The sequence below is a fragment of the Microsporum canis genome, genomic scaffold (assembly GCF_000151145.1).
Source record: "Microsporum canis CBS 113480 supercont1.9 genomic scaffold, whole genome shotgun sequence".
NCBI classification, from domain to species: domain Eukaryota; kingdom Fungi; phylum Ascomycota; class Eurotiomycetes; order Onygenales; family Arthrodermataceae; genus Microsporum; species Microsporum canis.
In genome coordinates, this window is record NW_003299161.1 from 188,077 (window position 1) to 208,982 (window position 20,906).

The 20,906-nt window shown below is 48.0% G+C and overlaps 6 protein-coding genes across 6 annotated transcripts; 3 read left to right on the top strand and 3 right to left on the bottom strand.

The window, feature by feature from the left end:
• Positions 1–3,236: 3,236 nt before the first annotated feature.
• On the top strand, positions 3,237–4,493 carry MCYG_08534 (conserved hypothetical protein; the record flags this gene model as incomplete). The annotated part of the gene is made up of 2 exons (XM_002842657.1): positions 3,237–3,333; positions 3,358–4,493. The coding sequence occupies 2 exons, from the start codon at positions 3,237–3,239 to the stop codon at positions 4,491–4,493; spliced, it is 1,233 nt and encodes a 410-aa protein (XP_002842703.1).
• A 510-nt stretch (positions 4,494–5,003) lies between these two features.
• On the bottom strand, positions 5,004–11,865 carry MCYG_08535 (polyketide synthase for naphthopyrone YWA1; the record flags this gene model as incomplete). The annotated part of the gene is made up of 9 exons (XM_002842658.1): positions 5,004–5,057; positions 5,124–6,752; positions 6,827–6,906; positions 6,936–7,383; positions 7,456–7,662; positions 7,719–8,106; positions 8,181–11,134; positions 11,196–11,478; positions 11,576–11,865. The coding sequence occupies 9 exons, from the start codon at positions 11,863–11,865 to the stop codon at positions 5,004–5,006; spliced, it is 6,333 nt and encodes a 2,110-aa protein (XP_002842704.1).
• Positions 11,866–12,715: 850 nt separating this feature from the next.
• MCYG_08536 (flavin-containing monooxygenase 2) lies at positions 12,716–14,467 on the top strand (the record flags this gene model as incomplete). The annotated part of the gene is made up of 5 exons (XM_002842659.1): positions 12,716–12,755; positions 12,836–13,167; positions 13,233–13,537; positions 13,622–13,748; positions 13,808–14,467. 5 exons carry the CDS (start codon positions 12,716–12,718, stop codon positions 14,465–14,467), a joined length of 1,464 nt encoding a protein of 487 aa, XP_002842705.1.
• A 507-nt stretch (positions 14,468–14,974) lies between these two features.
• On the bottom strand, positions 14,975–16,072 carry MCYG_08537 (short chain dehydrogenase/reductase family protein; the record flags this gene model as incomplete). The annotated part of the gene is made up of 3 exons (XM_002842660.1): positions 14,975–15,180; positions 15,313–15,826; positions 15,887–16,072. 3 exons carry the CDS (start codon positions 16,070–16,072, stop codon positions 14,975–14,977), a joined length of 906 nt encoding a protein of 301 aa, XP_002842706.1.
• A 354-nt stretch (positions 16,073–16,426) lies between these two features.
• Positions 16,427–17,967, bottom strand: MCYG_08538 (fasciclin domain family protein; the record flags this gene model as incomplete). Its single annotated transcript, XM_002842661.1, has 4 exons — positions 16,427–16,493; positions 16,656–16,945; positions 17,007–17,366; positions 17,434–17,967. The coding sequence occupies 4 exons, from the start codon at positions 17,965–17,967 to the stop codon at positions 16,427–16,429; spliced, it is 1,251 nt and encodes a 416-aa protein (XP_002842707.1).
• Positions 17,968–18,341: 374 nt separating this feature from the next.
• MCYG_08539 (conidial pigment biosynthesis oxidase Arb2/brown2) lies at positions 18,342–20,529 on the top strand (the record flags this gene model as incomplete). Its single annotated transcript, XM_002842662.1, has 7 exons — positions 18,342–18,539; positions 18,601–18,656; positions 18,720–18,830; positions 18,905–18,964; positions 19,012–19,191; positions 19,246–19,371; positions 19,428–20,529. 7 exons carry the CDS (start codon positions 18,342–18,344, stop codon positions 20,527–20,529), a joined length of 1,833 nt encoding a protein of 610 aa, XP_002842708.1.
• Positions 20,530–20,906: the final 377 nt, after the last annotated feature.

The following is a 20,906-nucleotide window of genomic DNA, read 5'->3' on the forward strand; positions in this document are numbered from 1 at the left end:
GCGTGTATGTAGCACTGGTGAGGTAAGGGATACCGCTGTTATTTGCAACTGCACCAAAAAAAGAAAACGTTTCTTTTGCGACGCAGGTCCAATTTTAAGTCCACCATGAGAGTTCATATCCTCTTTCTGCAGTCCAACAAGGAATTATTCAAAGCGTGCATCGGGTCAGTTCATCTACGATAGGTTATACCGAATAAGTCCATTCTCTTGTGCCGGTTATTGTGTGGAAGAAAACGTCAAAAGTGGATCATTGGTTTTCCCATCACTCCAGTCGAAGTCGAAGGTCGGTACCTCTATGTGTTAATGATGGCAAAATCCACGAAGCTTTGCACATTGCAGAAGGACACGATGATCCGGTCGTCATCCTCAACATACTCCACACTCCATACGGAGTATACTCTGTATCGTTGTAGAAGCAGGCATCTGTATTCTTCGAAGTTCATTTTACGTGGCTCCAGTGGACTTATCAAACCCCAGCACATTTTCCTGGCGTTTATGGCTGCGATATATATATACGGTTATTTTAATCTGACCCAGCACCAAAAATTCATCAAGGCTAGCCCGAACCCTGAATAAATTAGATAAGCAGAATTTTATTGGATAATAATTAATCCATATTTAGGTTCACACCCGAGGCCGGGGTCATACAACCTTGATTGGACTGCAGATGTGAAAAGAAGCAAAGGGTTGCGATGCTGGGAACACACATACGGAGTACATAATACTAGTTAAAGGACTATATAAGTAGAAGTTTCTCCCCGTTTTTGAACCTAAGGGACGCAAGATCTTTCTTATCTTAGGTCAGTGTGGCTTATCTGTGACGAACCTGAAAACAAATAATAATACATTCCGATCTGAAATTACATAGTAGTGGCTCGGGGTGGGGACTAGATAAGGGAGGTTTTCAGAGAGAAAACGCATCTGCGCACCCAACAGATAGTGTGTGTACTACGGGAAAAAATAACGCACTAGCCACGGAGTCTTAGCATGATATCTGGTGGACTGCAATTTACACCACAACAACACGGACGGCATCCGTCCAACCAAATAGAATGTACTTGATAAAACTTTGTTTCCAGAAGTTATTAAACTGTTTTAGATGGGTTTCCCAAGAGCACATGCTTCACCAGCCTTGGATCCCCGGAAGGCCTACCCAAGAGGAGATGAGTATCGGGTTTAACTACTATACTTTTTGTAGTCTAGCGCATATTTCGATATCACTTGAGCAACAAAAGAAGAGGTACCAAATTCAAGTCGTTACTAGATAAACGCCCTACTCTGGCAGTTGCGTATCGGTTCAGGACGTCTGGGCCATCATTTACAATACCGTACGGTCCAGCTCTACGGAAAAGGGGTTAATCTATTGGAGGACAATTGGTTGGAGTAACGTAGAGCCGAGCAAGGCCTAATCTCGAAGAACAAGCAGTTGATGTGTGGCGTTCTTGTCCAAGTAATAGAATCCCAGATTTCCCTTTTGTATGAAAACCCACCCCAAGTGGATTTCCGTCACGATTACTTTTATTCAAGCTCTATGAGTATATAAGTAATTGATAGAGCTCCTCTCTTACTCATAGCAATGGCCACTGCTGATCAGATTATGGCCTGCCATAGTCTAGTGCAAATGTAGGCCGCCTATATAGGCTGTTAAAACCTATAGCATCGCCTGGTAAATGTAGACATCTGTAAAAGTTTTGAGAGTTTCCTATCTCCTCATTCTGGTGATTGAGAGTATTTTAGACCAAACGAGGAGATAACATATGATGAGTTCCAACAGGTAAACTAGCCTGGTATGTTGGTTACTGGCCTTAGCCTATGTATTGGATAGTGGTGGTATGGAGTACGATTTACCTTATTCAAGGTCGTCCGTATACTATTCATCATCCCTTGACATTGTAGTATCAATGATATGAGTTACCCAGTGCGTTGACATATGTTACTCTCAGGCGGGCTTAATTCATGGTACAAAGACTCTCCAGTCTTCATACTAATCGGCAGTCGTATAATATTCAAACATGCTGGCTGTGGTATATTTGATAATATAATGGGTATAGAGGAGGGTGCATGGTATGGAATCACACTTTGATTGTGCTCTAGATATGAAATACCCTCTGAGCCGAGCGGCAAGTTGGAAAGACCTCGACTAGGTGATTCATATATTGTGTCTATTTTCAATAGGCCACAATGGCTACTCTCAGTGAGAAACCTTGGAGGTAACGAAGTAACGATTCCTGCTGTTGCTGATTTCGAATAGATCACCTATTTACTCTTGGAAACAAGCAATTTATTAGCTAGTGCTTGTTTGATCTGTGCTCTTGCAGTGCTTTAATCGAGTTAATTAGGTGTGCAAAAGCTGGCCATCCTGCCACTCCGTCTGGATATAGAAATATGACCGGGAAAGGTACAATTAGATTTAGTGAGGTAACTAATTATTCAAGGCTTGATTGAATATGAACCTATCCATACCTCATGTTTGCGATGGGTCTCAACACACTGCTCTAGCCAATGGCCCTATCAGTGACCTTACCCTTGGCTAGGACGGGTGGTGTTCATTCCACCTCGCTATTTGCCTGTCAATAATATATTCCCACCTTTAACAACTTTCAGGTCTCCTAGTATGACTTTCAAACTGCGCTCTTCCCGGACGCTGAAAGACTCTGGCTTACATGTTTATAGAAGTCTTGCACGCATCTTAGGCGTATTCATCTGCTCAATGCTGCCTTGTTAGTAAAACGCATAAGTACCAAGGATATCCTCCAAATCTAAATCTTATCTTCGTTTGCAACAGGAATGCTGATTAACTAATTACCCTTAATTGAAAGGTAGCTGAAACCCTCGTGTTAGACCCTTTGTGTGCCGTACCTTTAAGGGCTAGATGTATGTATACAAAATATACTTCTATTTAATTACTCTCTGCTAGTTTTGGTGGTTGGGCAATGACGTCATCACGTGAGGAACACTTCTTTCTCAACTTCAAAAACTTCGAAGCGAGACACGGCACTACAAACTGCACAACCGCACAACGGATACGCCAGATACAGCACACAAATTTGCTCGTTACTACAGCTTCGGACTATCTCACAGATTTTCGCCCTTACTCCTCAAGTACAGAGTACAAACACGTTTGTCTACGCCTTTACAGCTTTCCCTCGATATTATCCCCCAACACGCCCCTTTGTGGTTGAGTCGATACGGCCCTTGATACCCCGCACGCGTCGATCTGTGATTAAGTTGATACTATGGCAACCCAAGGCCCGAATGCTGAGTTTGCCTCGGAGAGAAGGCGTGAACTACTAACAACATTAAAAGAACTGGTTGATATCGAAATGCCACAGGGTGTTTCTTCCACTCTCTGGGCAGGCCTATGGCTTGGTGACCTCGAACGTCTCGAAAGAAATATCGATCTAGCTAAAAAAACATCGGTTGAGACTTTCATCGGTGACTTCTCAGACATTATTACCAAATGGGCTCAGAGAAATGGCCCGAACTCGCGTTCGGGGTCGAAGTCTTCCTCGCCTTCACCACGCCCGAGTCCCAGTCAGTCGTCGAGCCGGTTACATCGCTCGGCTGTTGAAAGATATACAAGGTCACGCATTGAAGCTGCAGAGGGAACTGCCAACCAGCCAACCTCAGAGCCGGTGACACCCCCAGCCAAACGTCAACGTAGGGATTCTGACAATCGATCGAGAGCTGCCACAATGAAATGTCGCTTCAGAGATGGAGACAGATGTGTCGTAACCAAGTCTTTGCACCCAGTCGACGCTGCCCATATATTCCCATACTCTCTGCAAGAATCCTGGAAATTAGACAACCCAAACAACAACTTTTGGACTCTTCTGAAGACTTTCTGGACAGAAGACCATGTCAACACTTGGCTGGCTGCTGCGTTCCCGAATGGCACTACTGAGGTAGTCGAGAACCTCATCTGCTTTGCGCCAACCATCCATAGGTGGCATTCCAAGGGCCTCTTTGGCTTGCAACCTATTCATCAATCGGAGGACAAGAAACGCCTAACTGTCAAATTTTACTGGTTTCCTGTACGTCGGCGTGCCGAGAACATCGACCTGTTGGATACCCCTTCCATACCAGACGACCTTGCTGGTATCAATATGGATTACAAAGCCTGGAATGTTCACACCGAAGAGAAGATTGTCTCGGGAGCTGAGATCGTCCTGGAGACCAGCGATCCAGAAAATATCCCATTGCCAAGCTGGGACCTTCTCGATATGCAGTGGAACTTGCAGCGCCTCACAGCATTGAGCGGGGCAGCCGACGTCTTCCTCGATGCCATTGATGACGATGACTGCAGCGGCATTGGGTGGGAGGAGGACTTATCCTGCGGCCAATCAGATGATGACAGCATTCGTTTCCACGATGACATTGTATCGTCAGACCAGGATGTAGAGCCTCTCTCCCTTTCTCCACAAGCTCTAAAGGTTGGCAAAATGATGGATGTGCCCATAGATACCTCCATCCACAGCCAGAGTCTGGCGTAGAGCAAGTTGAACCAGCAAACGGCTCCTGGACCCCTGCGCCATTCAACTTGCTCGCACTGACCCTACGTGGTGTTTTATCTCTGATGTTTAAACAGTTGGAGTTGGGCTCTCTATACGTGTCAAGACAAGATATTGGACCGTGGGGGTGTGTTATGATTCTGCAAGGGAGAGCTATCGGTCAATATGCCTATATCACCGGCCAATTTCTCGGGTATAAATGCTGCTGCTAATTCTAACCGTCCTCGCCGTGCCTCCACCAATGATGTTTAATATTGCCATCGAAGACTCCTAGCATGCCCAACTAACGGAAAAATTTAAGAGAGTACAATGGAAGAAGTTAGGTAGTCTGCCAGGCGTCCAAATCTCGTTGAAAGTTTTCCATTCGGGATGTATGTATAACCATTCATTTAACCATAGTTGTCCAATAATCTCGTTGTACAGCTACTTGAGTAACTAATGCTTAGGCGTTCCATGTAATATTATTGATTCACTTTCCGGCGCTGGGTCCTCCTATGTAAGCGCAGCTTTGATGATGGCAGCCAGTTTGGATGCATGTTCTCCTCTCTAATTGCCATTTTGTGGTTAGTCAACAGCCAGACATCGCATAAGTTTAAAAGGCGATGTACTTACCATTATGGAGAAATGATTGGCGCGTTCTACTCGCTCTGATGTGATATCTCCTCCTGGGAACATATCTTCCCATCCAGTTGCGGAAAAGTCGGTTCGGGTTTCTGATAAGAATTTCATCCCTTGCGTGTCATCAGGATGGGGTGGGAGTTTGGGGACATTGACACCATCAATAACACTCTCGCACGCCCAGATGATGGTTGTCCGTGGAGTTTTACCAATTGGCAGTGGCGAGGCATAATAATCATGCAGCGTATCGATGGTTGCATTGAAATGTGGGATGAGCCATGCTGGGGCCTTTGCATGGCTCTTGGCTGGACCTGCGCGGTGCCCGAATATTTGGTACTTATTGCAATGATCATAGAAGTGCTGTGGTAGTTTGTCCAGCCCCCTTGGAACCGGGGAATCGATTAGAACAAGGTCGAGAACTCTTTCACCTGCCTCAATCAGCTTTTGGGCCGCACGATAAGCCAAGATGCCTCCTGCAGACCAGCCTCCGAAGTGATGTGGCCCTGCTGGTTGCCGACGATGGATCTCATCTATATAGTTGTCGATAAGATGGTCCAGTGTGCACCTGAAAAGCTCTGGTATCTTGTTATAGGGGGAATTGAGCCCGATAACAGCTATGCGGGGACTCAGTCGTGAGATTGCCGAATATGACGTCGCGGAACCAGAACCGTCGGGGAAGAGGAAGAGGATCTTATCAGCATGCCTGGCGATACCCTGCAAAAGGACAGATGTTGCAGGCGGGACAGCAACGCGCTCCGGCTTCACGTCTGACATGTCGCAATCAGAGCTCGAGTCCGGCGGCGTCATCGAAGACATGGTATTCTCATCGGAACTTTCCATTTGAATAGACGGCGCTTCAGTTGTGCTTGTGGACTGACCCTTTCCGAAAAAGGCCTTCAGGTCCCTGACCGTGAAAGAATCGGTGAATACAGCTTGACTATCAATATCCACATCCAATTCCTCCTTGAATCGACTAACTATAACGAGCGCTAGAAGCGAGTCGATGCCAATCTCTGCAAGGATACAATCATCGCAAAGTTCTGCGACCGCAATACCACTTTCGTCTGAGACTATTGCGAGGGCAGCAGCGCAGTCAGCTCCCATCACTATCCTGGAAGCAAATGTATTATCGGCCCTTGGAGCGGCGACTGCAATCGGTGCCATTTCTACCATAGCCGGGATCTCTGGCTCTTCCTGTTTCGTAAGGAATTTCTTAAGCTCCTTTCCTGATGTATATGTGAGGAAAATGTCGTCCAGATCCCCATCCAGTTCAAACTCTTCACGGAATCGACTAGTGATCACCAGAGCCAGCAATGAGTCTATACCCATGTCCGTGAAGATACAGTCATCCGTAAGATCATCAACAGGAACACCGGCTTCCTCGGAAATGATTCGGAATGCCTGTTTGGCCTTCAATGACTTTGAACCCGATGGTGGAGTCGTAGCGGGAATTGAGACGGGCTTGCCAATTGATTTAGGGGCAGCTTCTGTCGAGGTCTTTGACACCATAGGTGCGACAGGTGCAAGATGTGCATTGGTCTTCTGTTTCCGTTGTCCACGAGGGGGAGCTGGCGCCTCGGGTTTCAAGAAGAAACGCAACACGCGGCGAGGAACACCTTGGAACTATCTCAAGTTGTCAGTTGTTTTTCTTTGGACAATCGGGAGCTATGAATGCATCTTTTATGGGAAGAACTTACAACAATGTCTTTGTAGCTCGCCACCACTTTTTCACTCTCGTCGAATACAACCACATCGCCGTGGAACTTTCTGTTTTCTCCTGGAGACATATGACAGAACGTCTTATACTTCTTCTCTTTTGAAGAGGCTCGTACAATTGCAGTGACTCCCAGCCATGGTTAACAAACACCTCGACAGCTAGATCGTTGCTGTCATTGCAGTTCATAACAAACCCACCGGTTTGCGTGAGTCCGTCAATATAGGCCGGGTGAGCGAAGAAGGTACCGGCGGCCTGCACGCCTTTGAAGTTCACTTGACTGGAAACTTCAAGCGTATTGCTGTCTATGATCACCTCATCGAGTGGTTGATAGTCTCGGTGAAATTGTGCCAACGGACTGATCATCTTATACACCATAGCCCGATTAAACCTTTGTGTTTCGCCGCTCCCAAGGGTTTCGCGCATATCGCCCATTCGATGTTTGACTTTTTCGGCAGAACCCTCTAGCAGTTTGAGTCGAGACCGATCGGTGAAGTGTATTTCGCAAGTGGCATGCTCCACTGTAGGTTCCCCAGATTTCTGTCGTGACCCCAGGTTAGCGTGGCAACAAACTAACTAATACTCCAGTGCTTATTCTAGGGCATAACTTACATCAAATGACCGGAAAGAAACCCTGGCTTTCTTGACAGACCAATCAACGGCTACCGTGGTACGGAGCGGTTGAGGCCCCTGGGCTCGAGCGATCAAGGCCTTTAAGACAGTCATATTTGCCACATCTACAAGGCGCATTTCAATCTCCGGATGGTATCTTTCTAGAAGGTACCTGCCGATGGAGAAGGCAATATCGGCGTAAACGGACTACCAAACAATTCAGTATCAACAATTGCAAATGATTTACCCCTTATGCCACTTACAGGTGTGCACAGTGGGACCCCGTCGACTTCGTGACCTTGCACTAAAGGATTGAAATCTTCCCGTGTCATATCAGACTCGACAGTAATTCTGTCAATACTATCTTCCAACACTTTATGGATTGTCGTGGATGTCAGGGGCGTCGATGCAGTGACTAATGGCGGGTCACCCTTCCGCAAGGACCAGTCATTCACATACTGCATCCAATAATTCTTGAGGTCCCAGCTATATGCAGGGAGTTCCAAGACCTTGTGTAAAGCGTCAAAGTCGCGGTGGTACTCGTTCCAGCGGATATCAGTGCCGGCTGAGTATAGAGAAACGAGTAACTCGGTCAACACCTTCAAATCGTCTCGGTTACGCTGAAGTGCAGGCAGTGAAGTGACTGAAGCGCTAAGGGTTGCTTTTACCATACCAGTCACGATGGGGTGAGGACCAATTTCCACGAAAAAGGATTTGTCTGTTACTGCTCCGGTCTCTTTAGATGTCGAACGGCACCAAGGAAATTGACAGTCTCACGGCAATGCTTCCTCAAGTAGCTTGGGCATATAATATTTTCACCGACTATGACTTGGGCAAGCAATGGAGATATGACCGGAATTGCTGGCTTGCGGAACTTGGCACCTGCGGCGAGATTTTCGAAATCATCCAAGATTGAATCAATTTGGGAAGAATGGTATGCAAAAGGCACAGCAATAACTTTCGTCTTAAACCCGCCATTGTTCAAGGTTTCCTTTAGGGCTTCTATCTGGGTGTTCTGTCCTGCAAGAACCGTCTCCTCTGGTGCATTGATACATGCAACTTCAAATTCTGCACCCTCAAGAGCCATCTGAACAGACGATAATGCCGCCTTCACGACAAGCATACTGTGCGTTCCAAGTGTGCATAACTGCTCTAGTAGCTGGGCCCGCCTACCCACAAGGAAGATAGTATCGGTATCTGATAGCACACCAGCTACGTTTAGAGCAGCATACTCGCCAAGGCTGTGGCCCACAACACTATTCGGGATGACATTCCAAGAAATAAGCAATCGGGATAAAGCTATCTGCATACAGACACTGGAGAGTTGCATGATAACTGGCGGAATATCCGTCAACTCTAGGCTGGACTCATCCTGGATTACAGCTCGGAAGCTGGGGAATCCTAGTCTTTGACTAAGCTCGTCGAAACGGTTGATATCCCTTTTGAATTGATCGAATAATTGGTACAGCCGCTTTGCCATGCCGATGTACTGGGCACCCTGGCCAGTAAAGGCAAATGTCACCTTTGGTGCAAACCTTACTCTAAGCTTGCCATCACCATTTGCTGCTGCTGCTCCTAGAGAAGCTTTAATTTCAGTGACAGATGTCCCGGCAACCGCCACTCGGTGTTGGTGGTGGATGCGACGTGCGGTTGTTGTGTAAGACAGCTGTGGAAGGAAGAGTGGTTCATTGCTGTGTTTCTCAATGTGATTGATGAGCGACTTGAGATTTCGGCTTAAGGATACGGCGGACTTGGCTGACACCGTGACTACATGCGCTATTCGGGGGTCGGCTCCCTGATTGTCAGCCTCGACAGGTTTATCTTCAAGGACCAGAGCAGAATTTCCACCGGCAGCGCTGAAATTATTAATAAAGACCCTTCGTGGCTGTTCATCTCCTGGAGGCCAGTTAATGGCGTCTTTAGCAATGTGCACGTTTCTGGCTTCGAGGTCTGTTGGGAAGCTGGAATTGATCCTTCCCTTGATACCACAGTGCGGAGGGATCGTATTATTTCTCAACATTAGAAGAACCTTGATAAGAGCGCTAACTCCGGCAGCGGCTCCTCCATGGCCGATGTTGGATTTAACTGAGCCTAAGTGCAAGGATTCATTAGGCTGTCGATAGCGACGGGTATCTGCGGGTGCGAACGTGTCCAAAACAGACGTCATTTCTCTGGCATCACCCGCCTGGGTACCAATCCCATGCAGCTCGACGTAGCTTACACTGTACGGATCAACCCCGCTGTTGCTCAGAATATTGCGCATGATATCTCGCTGGGCTCCAATATGGGGCCGAGTGATTGATTCCGCCTCTGCTAAATGATTTGTATATGTTCCCAAGATGAGGCCATGGATAGGGTCTTTGTCTGCAATGGCATCTTCTAGACGTTTGAGAATGACGGTTCCTACGCCTTCTCCACAGCAGTACCCGTCGGCCTCATCATCAAAAGTTTTGCAGTTACCTGTGCGGGAGAGGAAATGTCCACGATCAAGGCCAGCGGTGAAGTCGGGATTGGTCAGAATATTTGTTCTACCTGTGATAGCAGTGTCGACATCCCGCTGCCACAAAGAATTACAGGCAATGTGAATGGATGCTAGACTGGAAGAGCAGGCGGTGTCGACACTATAACTCGGCCCGCTGAATTTGAAGAAATAGTTGATTCGCCCCGGGATGAAGGCCCTGTTACCTCCCGGAATAAAATAAGTATCGATATCCTGCGCACTGTTCGTTTCCATCCAGTCATTACTTGTGACCCCATAGAAGACACCCACACGGTCATGACGAGTTGACGGGGTGGCTCCGGGGACAATACCTGCCTGTTCGATGGCTTCGTAGGCAGTCATCAACGCAATACGCTGAACGGGGTCGACCTGAGGTGCCTCTCGTGGCGACATGTTGAAAAAGAGTCCATCAAAAGCCTCTGGGTGCTCCAGCCAACAACCATAGGGGGTAGCACTGGTGTTCTTTTTCTTACCAGTCGGGTCAACATGCGTTTGGGCACTCCAGTGGAGTTCTGGTACTGTTTTATGCACGTCCAATCCCTGGAAAATCAGATCCCAAAATTCTTCATTGTTCTCCGCACTGGGATATCTACCCGAGAGACCAACAATGGCAATTTTGGACCGACCGCGAATCCGACTGTCACGGACTTCATGGTCAACTTGATCCTGCAACGTTTCGTCGCCAGTACTGGATGCTTCAAATCCCTCAATCTGTACTTTTGAATTTAACGAAGCCGTTAAAGTGGTTTCGGCGTTTGTGGCGATTGAAAAGATCTTGAAATTTTTTGTGTTGGTCGAGGTCATAAAACCTGTGAGCCCCTGGATTAGATCCGCCCATCGGATAGGTTCAATCAGAATTTGAAGCAGTGCTGCTTCCAGTCGAGACCGGAAGTCTTCCGTCTCAATAATTGCTCCGGTGGTGCTAGACAAAACGGGTCGGACTGCCGCATACCGTTCCCACTCATGAGCATCAGTCGTCTCAAGGATTGCATCTACATCGGACTTTGAAAATAGATGGGGTGCATGATAGGGGGAATAGATCCCAAGTGTCCGCGAGCGCATCCCAGAAAGTATGTCAGTAGAGCAAAGAGTTGATAGTACAGATGCCGGTGCACTAATCGACACCCAACTCTCTTCTCCATATGCGCTAATCCATGGTCTTGATGTGACTGGAAGGTTCTATGAAATATGCTAGCTGCACAGTTGCACAGACAAACGGGCCATTTTATGTTGCTCTTACATTATCCCGAGAAAACTGGCAAAGGATGCTTTCAATATTATCAATTGAATCACAAGAAACGACCATTGACCAACTTCCTTCTGATGGGTCAACCGCCGTGGCAGTGTGCAATGTGCGCAACCCCATACGAAAAGCGACTAGTACTGTTTGTACAGCCATAGGAATCAGCTCGGACGGAGTTCTGCAACAACTGACCGCTGCCGCAGACAGAGCACCGGTACAAAAACCGGATACACATGTTTCTAAAGGAGAAAAGTAGGTCTGCCCAATACCCTCGTGTTGGCTATTCGGAAGAAAACAATGTGTGTTGTTAGCAGCAATCATGACAGGGCTATACGTTATCCGGTGTATTAACGTGACCCTCAGTTCCTGTGACTTACTTGATGAATTGGCCCAGCTGGTAGACGCATGTCAAAGCGTTTTCAACTGGGGGGTTCGATCGGTTATGCCGACCGCGCCATGTCAGGAGCTCTGCGATACTTGAGAAACGAGGGAAGATCTCCTTCTCCTGAGCGGGCAACCGACCAATTTCTGCTCGGAGTTTATCACACGCACAGTCAAAAAACGAACGAAGGAGAGGAGAGGATTCAGAATGAAGGAGCGGTTGCAGTTTTGTGGAGATATCATATGTTACATCTCCAAAGAGATAGAGGTGGAGTTGATTCACCATGGTCAACACTGACGCTGTTGAATCAATTCTGGAATTGCCCAGCTGTTGAACTGCATGGGAATATAAAAAGGAAAGAGGGAAATGGAGCTCCAGCAAGTGTACTATGTATATATGTATGGGGCTGCGTGGCTTGACTCTGCTCTGCTATTTCCAGCGGGACTCCCAGCGTTTTTAAAGCCAGGAGAGGCCCTTGTGACATCACTAATTTAGGTTATATTTACCTACCACGTTCTGGACACGCTTCGTTGGAAGCCATTATCCCGCTCTGAATGTTGATGTGCATCATGCTGGACATATTGATCCATGTCGAGCTCGAACCGAACCGTTCAACTTTGCAAATCAAAGCTATCTAAAAACATCCCCGGGGCCAATAATGAGACCCGAAAATGGCTTTACAGGGCGTCCGCTAACCCCGATCATCCCCGGGACCATGCGTCGGAATTCGGACCTCAGCCACCAGGCATGTTTTTGCACCTAAGGAAACAAACCATGGTACTATAGATAGTATGCACCTGTTAACTGCAGAGTATACTATTGTCCACTTATGAAAACTGAAGAATGCTCAACCAGGCCTAGGCCCTCTTAAACATCAGCCTGACATAACCCGAAAGCCGTGATCCTATCTATACCATTTCTGAGGATTTTCCTCAGATATTATTTCACTCACAGTGTAGAAGCAAGGCTTCTAGCACTATCTTTTTTCTTTTTCCTGGTACTCTACAATATTTTTCCTAGGCGGCTTTCCAGACTGGGAATGCCCAACAGAGAGACATTTAATGAATCAATTTGAATATCATTAACAACACTGCTTTTACTACAACCAACCCTACCAGTACTGACACCACTAGGCATGTCTGAGAAAGCACCGACGGTTGCTGTCCTTGGCTTAGGTATGTGCCGTTTATAAAACTCGCTGTTCTTGGGAAGGGATATGGCATGCATCAAGGTAACTGACTCGGAGATGTTCTAGGGGCGCTCGGCCTTGTGTCGACAAAGAATATGCTGGAAGAAGGGTTTAATATAACTGGATTTGACCGAAATTCATATGTCGGTGGCCTCTGGCAATATAATGAGGGAAACGATAATATCTCCGTATTACCAAGTCAGTTTCTACCTTTATCTATGCTGAGCGAACTGTCAGGACTGATCTGGACTTTATCGATTAGGCACTGTGACGAATGGATCCAAGCATCGTGTGGGTTGTCTGCCGGGTGTCTCGAAACCCTGGTCAAGCTAGAAAAATGGTTTACTGATCAGACGTGTGATATTAGGGATCATTCACTGATTTCCCTTTCCCCGATGGTGAGCCCCTACACAGAATTGTACATATCAATATGTATGTAGACGCCTTTAGGTAAAGCTAACAGTGGGTAGATACTCCGGATTTCCCAACTGCTAACCATATGGCCAAGTACCTGGTTTCCTACGCTGAACATTTCCGTCTAATGCCACACGTTTGTCTAAATACAACTATCCACCGTGTGGAATGGAGTGAGACTAAGCGTAAGTGGGAAATTGAAGTCTCCTCTACTGGGAATGAGGACCAACGGACGGTGCGGGAGTTCGACAAAGTCATCCATGCTCTGGGCCCTGACCAGGTCCCTAACATTCCTCAGGTTCCAGGGATCGAGAAATTTGCAGGAACTGTGATCCACTCCGTCAGCTTCAAAAAGTAAGTAGACGGCTCACCTCTCCGACGTACACACGCTCGTCCCTTGTTGACGCTTGGGGCTAACCTACCATCTGTGTGTGGAAGACCTGATTTCTGGGCTGGCAAACGAGTTTTGGTCGTTGGATTCGGAAACACTTCTGCCGATATTTCAGGCCTTTTGGCGGATATTGCTGAAAAGGTGTATGTATCGCACCGCCACGGTGCCATAGTGGTAAGTGATGAAAAGCTGATACATTGGTATTATCGCTAGCTAACACTGCAGCCTGACAGCTACCGCGATGGGTTGATGGTAAGCCAGTTGACCATGTCCGCACCTATCGCAAAGGCTGGATGCTGGGTATGATGTCCCGATACACCCCCGCTCTGTGGAAAAAGTTGATGGACGGTGTCATCCTCGCCTTACGCAATCGCCTCTATGATCTGAAGCCTGAATGGAGGTTGGATCCAGCTCCGTCATTCAGCCAGCAACGGCCGATCGTCAGTGACAACCTGATTGACAACCTATCCAGCGGCCGAGTCATCTCCCTGCCTCCGATCCGTCGGGTTTGTGACGGCACGGCAGTTGAGATGACCGATGGCACGATTGTGCAAGTGGACTCCATCATTTGGTGCACTGGGTATACAGTCGACTACTCGCTGCTTGGGAAGAGTGATCCGACTATCTATGACCCCAAAGACAGCTGTGAGGTGGCTAATGGCCGGAAGATGCCACGTCTTTACCAGAACGTTATATCGCTTCAGCATCCGGACTCGCTCGCTTTTATGGGCAATCTGTCATTCATGAACCCTGCGTTTCTCATGTTCGACCTGGCCAGCATGGCTGTTGCGCAGATCTGGAAAGGGACTTCTCGGCTTCCTTCGAAGGCAGAGATGAACCGGCAGGTAGACGAACAATTTAGGTGGATTGCCAACCTATCGAACAACGAGTGAGTGACTCCCGGCCTGACTAAAGGCGTGGACTGGCTGGAATGGGTGGATGAGGCGGCCGGTCTTGGTATGGGGATTAACTTGGGGTATGGCTTGCAAGGCTGGACTTTCTGGTTCAGGAACCGGGAGCTGTGCAGCATGATAATGGATGGACTTTTGCTGCCGTTCCATTATCGGCTTTTCAACGCTGGTAAGCGAAAGCCGTGGACCGGTGCTCGGGAGAATATTATCAAGATGAACAGGGAGCTTCGGGCAAAGAACTGGTATCCGTAGATAAGAAAGCACGTACTTTTTAGATTTCTCTTTATGCCTGTTTTTATCTCCCCTTATTCTCCCTCATAAATGTATCTATACGGATAGGATCTTTGCTATTTCTTTTCTATCCTATTATAAAGGGAGACTTTCAAGGGCTGTATATAGATGGCGGTTGACATTATTTAGACAGCTGATGTTTCAATATATAGCGTCCTGAGTCTTCTCCGCAGAGATGGAATAACTGTATACCAATTATCAATAGGCACTCGGATGAACTGCCAGGTATCCTCCATCTGCCAGCATCACAGAGCCATTACAGTAAGCCCCAGCCTTGGAGGCCATGTACAGAAGCGTTCCACTGATCTCCTGCATATCTCCAAAGCGCTCTTCCGGCGTCATGGTGGCTGGCAGTCGCCCTCCTGTGCTCCTGTAAAAGTCCTCTGTCATCTCCGTGTGGAAATCTAGCACCCGGGTTAGCCATGGAATATACATATATATCAGAATCTACCACTACACTAAAAGGAGTGAGCCCACACTAATAGTAGGCAGATGTTGAAGTTTGACAATATATTACGTGTCTCAGGGGATCTTACATCCTGGCGCAAGGACGTTTGCCCGAATCTTCCACGGCGTCAGGTATGTCGATAGATCCTTGGTCATCTGTGTCGTGCCGGCCTTGCTGGCGCCGTAGATGAAGGCCGAGTTGTCACGGCCAAAGCCGCCAACGCTGCTGACCATGATGATCTGGCTGCGTACATAGTCAGCGCGGCCGCCGTTCGCCTTTGCCTGCTCTGCGCGGACACGGTTGCCCCGGTCGAGCAGCTCGAGGAATGCGAAGCTCACCATCAGCGGTGCGGTGGTGTTGGCCTCCAGGACCCTGGCGTAGTCCTCGAACGACGGCTTGCTGAACCAGTAGTTGCGCAGGTCGGTGATGTTCCATTTGGCATTGGGACGAGTACGCTGAGGGCCCAGGTTCGGTGTCGATATCCCAGCGTTGTTCACGACCAGGTTGACGGAGCCGTCTTCACCGGCAATGTGTTCGACGGCCGTCTCGAGGTCGTCTTTGGACGTGATATCACATTGCAGGGGGTAGATGTTACCGTATGTCTATATCGTTCATGTTAGCTTCGCTCTCTGTCTCCTTCTGGGTTGGATATATCATCTTACAGCCTGTTTAGCAGCAGCCTCGAGGACTGCCAGCCGTCGACCCAGGATGTAGACTTTGGCTCCGTTCGCCTCGAGTGCCTTTGCCATCATCAGGCCCATCCCCGTCCCACCGCCGGTGACGACTGCAACGCAGTCACTGACATCGAACAGCTCGCTATTCTGCAGGGGAACCTCTTCAGCGGCCATCGTGATGTCCTGCCTGACACTGTGATTGAGATGGAAAATAATGCAATATTGATCGAGATGACCTCGTCATGTTGGCCGCTATCAACACCAACACAGCACTGGATGATATAGCTCACCACCCAGTCTGTTCCGACTCTTCGTCCATCAAGACGGAGGCCAAGGGCGGCGGATTCGATCTAGCAGTCAGGGTATCTCGTATCAAGCCCGAAGGCTGGTCGGCTTAACCATAACTGGTTACCAGGCCGGGGAAGCCTATACAGCTGCAAACCCGAGTCCCGATGGCAGTCCCTGAGTGTCTATTTAGTATTAAACTCCTGGGTATAGAGGCTAGTCCGTACGTGGACATACGAACGATCAAGGGGCCCATTCATCCATATTGGTGGTTGATAGGTTTATGAACTGGCGGAAAAGGGGCTCACTTCTATCATGTAGTAGATAGTCAGCTTGTAGCCGGCATAGAACTAGAGTCGGTGTTATAATAGATGTACTTATGATAATACAAAGTATATGTAGTAGAAGAGATGGTTGTTTTCTACATTCTATCTACATAGACACTATCAACAGCGAGGTAGTTGTTGATTACGGCTCCAGAACAAGCCGTTCTAGTCTCTTCTTTAGCTCTCCGACTGGCATATCTGGCGGGCCTACTAGCCACTGCATTAGAGTGCTCATCCAGGAATGCTCAGGAGCCGACTCGTCTCCCAGCAGTGGAGGCAGCAAGATGGTATCGATCTTATGTACTACCCCGTCCATGACCACGATATCAGGGTTGTCGATGCTGACGGCACCGTTCACCCTTGGATCAGCTCGAGACCCATCAAAATCGGCTGTGATGCTCAGATTATGGGCTGGAAGTAGAGTCGGAAGATGTATCTATATAGTTCGGTAAGTAAAGGACGAGATATTCATGACGAAAAAAAGGGGTGATACTGACTTGTGACCCGTTTTTCAGGGGGACTAGTGGCTCCCCATCGTGTGGGAACAAGCAGTTGGTGAACATGGTCTTGTTGGCGACGATGTGATATTGCAGCAGCGCCTTTAGGTATTCCCTGCCGTAGGGGCTGAAGAGAAACTGGTTTGCCTTGGAGCCCAGCTTGCCGAAAGCGCTGTTGGTAGGGGCAAACACCGTCTGGCCAAGATGGTTGGACGTATCATTGACCGTCATGGCAACCTCCGTCTCGATGAGAGCTCTGTGTAGCTTACTCAAGTCAGGGTCGTCTCGCAGGAGATCGGAAGTCGACTCTGGCATCATGAGCACTCGATCTATCAGATGGATGTAGCCATTCACTGCAGCCTACGACGAGGTGAGCTAACTAGGCAGCTAACTAGTTTATCGATGGCTGGGTTTTAAACTCACTCACCATCTCAGGGGCAGCTGGACGTGCTAGATGGTTCAGGGTAAAGCCTTCATCGAGCCGCTGCGTGCTAATGCGCTGGCGATACGTCTCGAAGACGTCTGCAAAGACAAACGACGGCACCGTCGTTGTGTGTAAGAAGTCTCGCTGGGAGAGTGCGCCAGACCCCATATGGTACCCGATCAGATACAACCAGTAGAACGACGGGAGGTCCCAGGCAAAGTCTTCCCTCTCAAACGCCTCGTTGGTCGGGACGAAGACGGTGAAGCTCGCCTCCGCAGCATCGAGACCGGCCACGATATTCTTGAACTCCCCCGCCACTTTGGCGAACGTGGACACTCGGCTGTCGTTCTTGATGAGCTCCCAGATGGTGCTCTGAGGTTGATGAGTTGGAGATGCGCTGTTTGCACCATGTATGTGGCTGGCTCTGTTGCTGGTCGAGCTCCTAAAGGTCCATTGCAGCGCGAGCAAGATGGTCACCACAACAGCGGTTGTGCGTAGTGTCTGTCGTACTAGACGTCGAAGGCGATTGTTCTCCATGTCGCCTTCTCTTTGACAATATAACTGACTGGTAGAAATGAGAAACCCGCCTTTACAGGGCCATGGACGTTGTAAATATTCAGCATCTGCATCGTCTACCCCCGTCGAAGTCGCCGCTCTAAGGCCTACTCGGTCGGGTTTCGGGATACAGAAGCCAATTGATAGCTTGTCTCTTAATCATTTAGCTCTTAGCTAGCTGTCAAGGCACTTATAGCTATCTCGTGTTCGGATTGCTGTAGCTTGTTGCATGGTACAGCCCCGAGAGGCTCGCCCCTGGCCTGTCTTTTATTAAACTCCCTCATCCCTCTGTATTTCGTGTCTTCTGTTATTGGGCTTTTCGGTATAAATTTAATCTTCGAGATCTCGTTGGCATAATGCATGGTCGGTCAGTTTGGTTGACAATCTCTCTCCTGACCATTGCTGCGAGAGAGGCAGCAGCAAAGCTCGCCCAGGAAGAATTGACATTGACATGGAGTCTGGGAGCGCCAAATGGTCAGCCCAGAGAGATGATCTTTATGAACGGTCAGTTTCCAGGGCCTACATTTGTCTGGGATGAAGACGACGATGTTGAGGTAGCCAGTTGAACAATCTATCAATTTGCTTCCCTAAATTCACGCTGAGAGACATTGACAGGTCCTTGTGCATAATAAGATGCCGTTTAACACAACGATACACTGGCATGGGCTCTTGTAAGTCCCTTCTCACTGCTCTTTGGAGTACAGAGAGGGTTGTGAACCGCTTACGCTCTCCAGGATGCAGGGCACCCCTTGGTCAGACGGCGTGCCAGGCCTGGCCCAGAAACCAATCGAGGTAGGGGAGTCTTTTATCTACCGCTTTAAGGCTTATCCATCTGGGACTCACTGGTAAGGACTCTCATCTTGACCATGGTGACCGATTGTAGAACGGGAAAGGGGGAAATAAGCTGACTTGAATTAAGGTGGCATTCCCATACCAGGACGACCATGTTTGATGGACTATTTGGTGCGATGTATATTAGGTACGATAGCCAAATACTATATATGATGGACTCTGCTTTAATTCCAGCATCCATAGGCCAAAACCTACTGCTCCAGCGCCGTGGTCCCTGATCACTACTGATCCAAAGGACATTGCGAGTATGCAAAGAGCCGTTGCCAATCCACACGTTGTCGTGGTTTCGGACTGGACTCGGTTCAAGTCGTGGGAATATATGAAAGCGCAAGAAAATTCGGGCTATACTATCTTGTATTATTCTTCTTCTCCCTTTATCGCTCGAATGCTAATGATAATCTATTCTAGCTGTGTGGATAGCCTACTTATCAACGGCAAAGGCAGTGTATACTGCCCTGGCGAAGACTTTCTTGTCAATCACACGAGTGATTACATGAAATGGGCAATATATCCCCGCCATGTGAATGACAAGGGGTACGCTGCTCTTCATCCCTTTGTACGATATTTGAGCCATCATTGATTGTAAACAGATGCCTACCATTTGTCAAGTCAACTGAAAACAAATATCTTAGGAATGGCCGGCCAGAAACCATTCCATTACATCTCCAGCAAGGATGCGTGCCATCTGAGGGAGAACGAGCTATTTTCGAAGTTGACCCTGCTGACGAGTGGGTGAGTTTCAATTTTGTAGATGCAGCAACATTCAAAACTCCTGTTTTTTCCATTGACGGGCACGAGATGTGGGTATATGAAGCAGATGGACATTTTATTGAGCCGCGAAAAGTCGACACAGTAAAGTTCTACGCCGGCGAACGATATTCGGCCATGGTCAAGCTACACAAGAATGTTGCCCGTGATTACACAATCCGTGTAATGGACTCGGGTCTCACTCAAATTATTGGGTCATATGCTACTTTACGATATAAACAAGACCTAGATGATAAGGATATGGGGGATTACATGGAAGCAGAGGGAATAATCAACTACGGTGGCCTCAACACGACACATGCGGTTACACTTGACCGCGAAGACTTGCCTCCATACCCACCAAATCCGCCTGCAGCACACGCCGATTCTCTTTACCTCCTGGACACACATCGAGTGAAGACTGCATGGACTTACACTATGAAAGGCGGCGCAATGTACGAAGAAGACCGCAGCGCATATGCTCCGCTGCTGTACCACCCTAACTCCGCCGATGCAATGGACGAAAGCCTTATCATCCGCACCAAGAATAATACCTGGATCGATCTTGTTGTTCAGGTGGGGTCTCTACCAAATCAGCCCCAGGAGTTCCCTCACATCATGCACAAGCATTCTGGCAAGACATGGCAGATTGGAGCGGGAGAGGGTCACTGGAACTATTCGTCGGTAGAAGAGGCCATGAAGGTAGAGCCAACTAAGTTCAACCTTAAAACACCCAATTATCGTGATACGTTTATCACATCCTTTGATGGTCCATCGTGGATTGTTTTGCGGTATCATTCCAATAATCCTGGGCCTTGGCTGATGCACTGCCATTTCGAGATTCATTTGGGCGGTGGAATGGCAATTGCATTCATGGACGGCGTTGATGCATGGCCGAAGGTACCGCCAGAATACGCGCCAGGCAAGGCTGGTTTTCTACATTAACACCTGTGCATTTAGTGAGATACAATAACGACCTTAGGCATTACGATCTACTACGAGTATTATTGACTAGATTTAATAATTCTTTTAGATGAATAAAGTGGTCTCTTTTCTCTTTTAATATGAAATATACTGTGGGTGTTACTTACTATGTACTATGAAAAATGGTGCTTGTTATGCAAATACTGGCGTAATACGAGAAGCTTCTCACTACGATATAACAACACGCTACCTCTATTTGGAGGTAAGCTTTGCCAAGAATTAAGCTTAATTTTAAGGTATGGCTCGTGCAGATCAAGCTAAAAGCCTATGTGGGTCCGAATTGCATCAAACTTTCATAGATACCAGGCTAGACTTGTTCTCTGTACAGTAACATCATC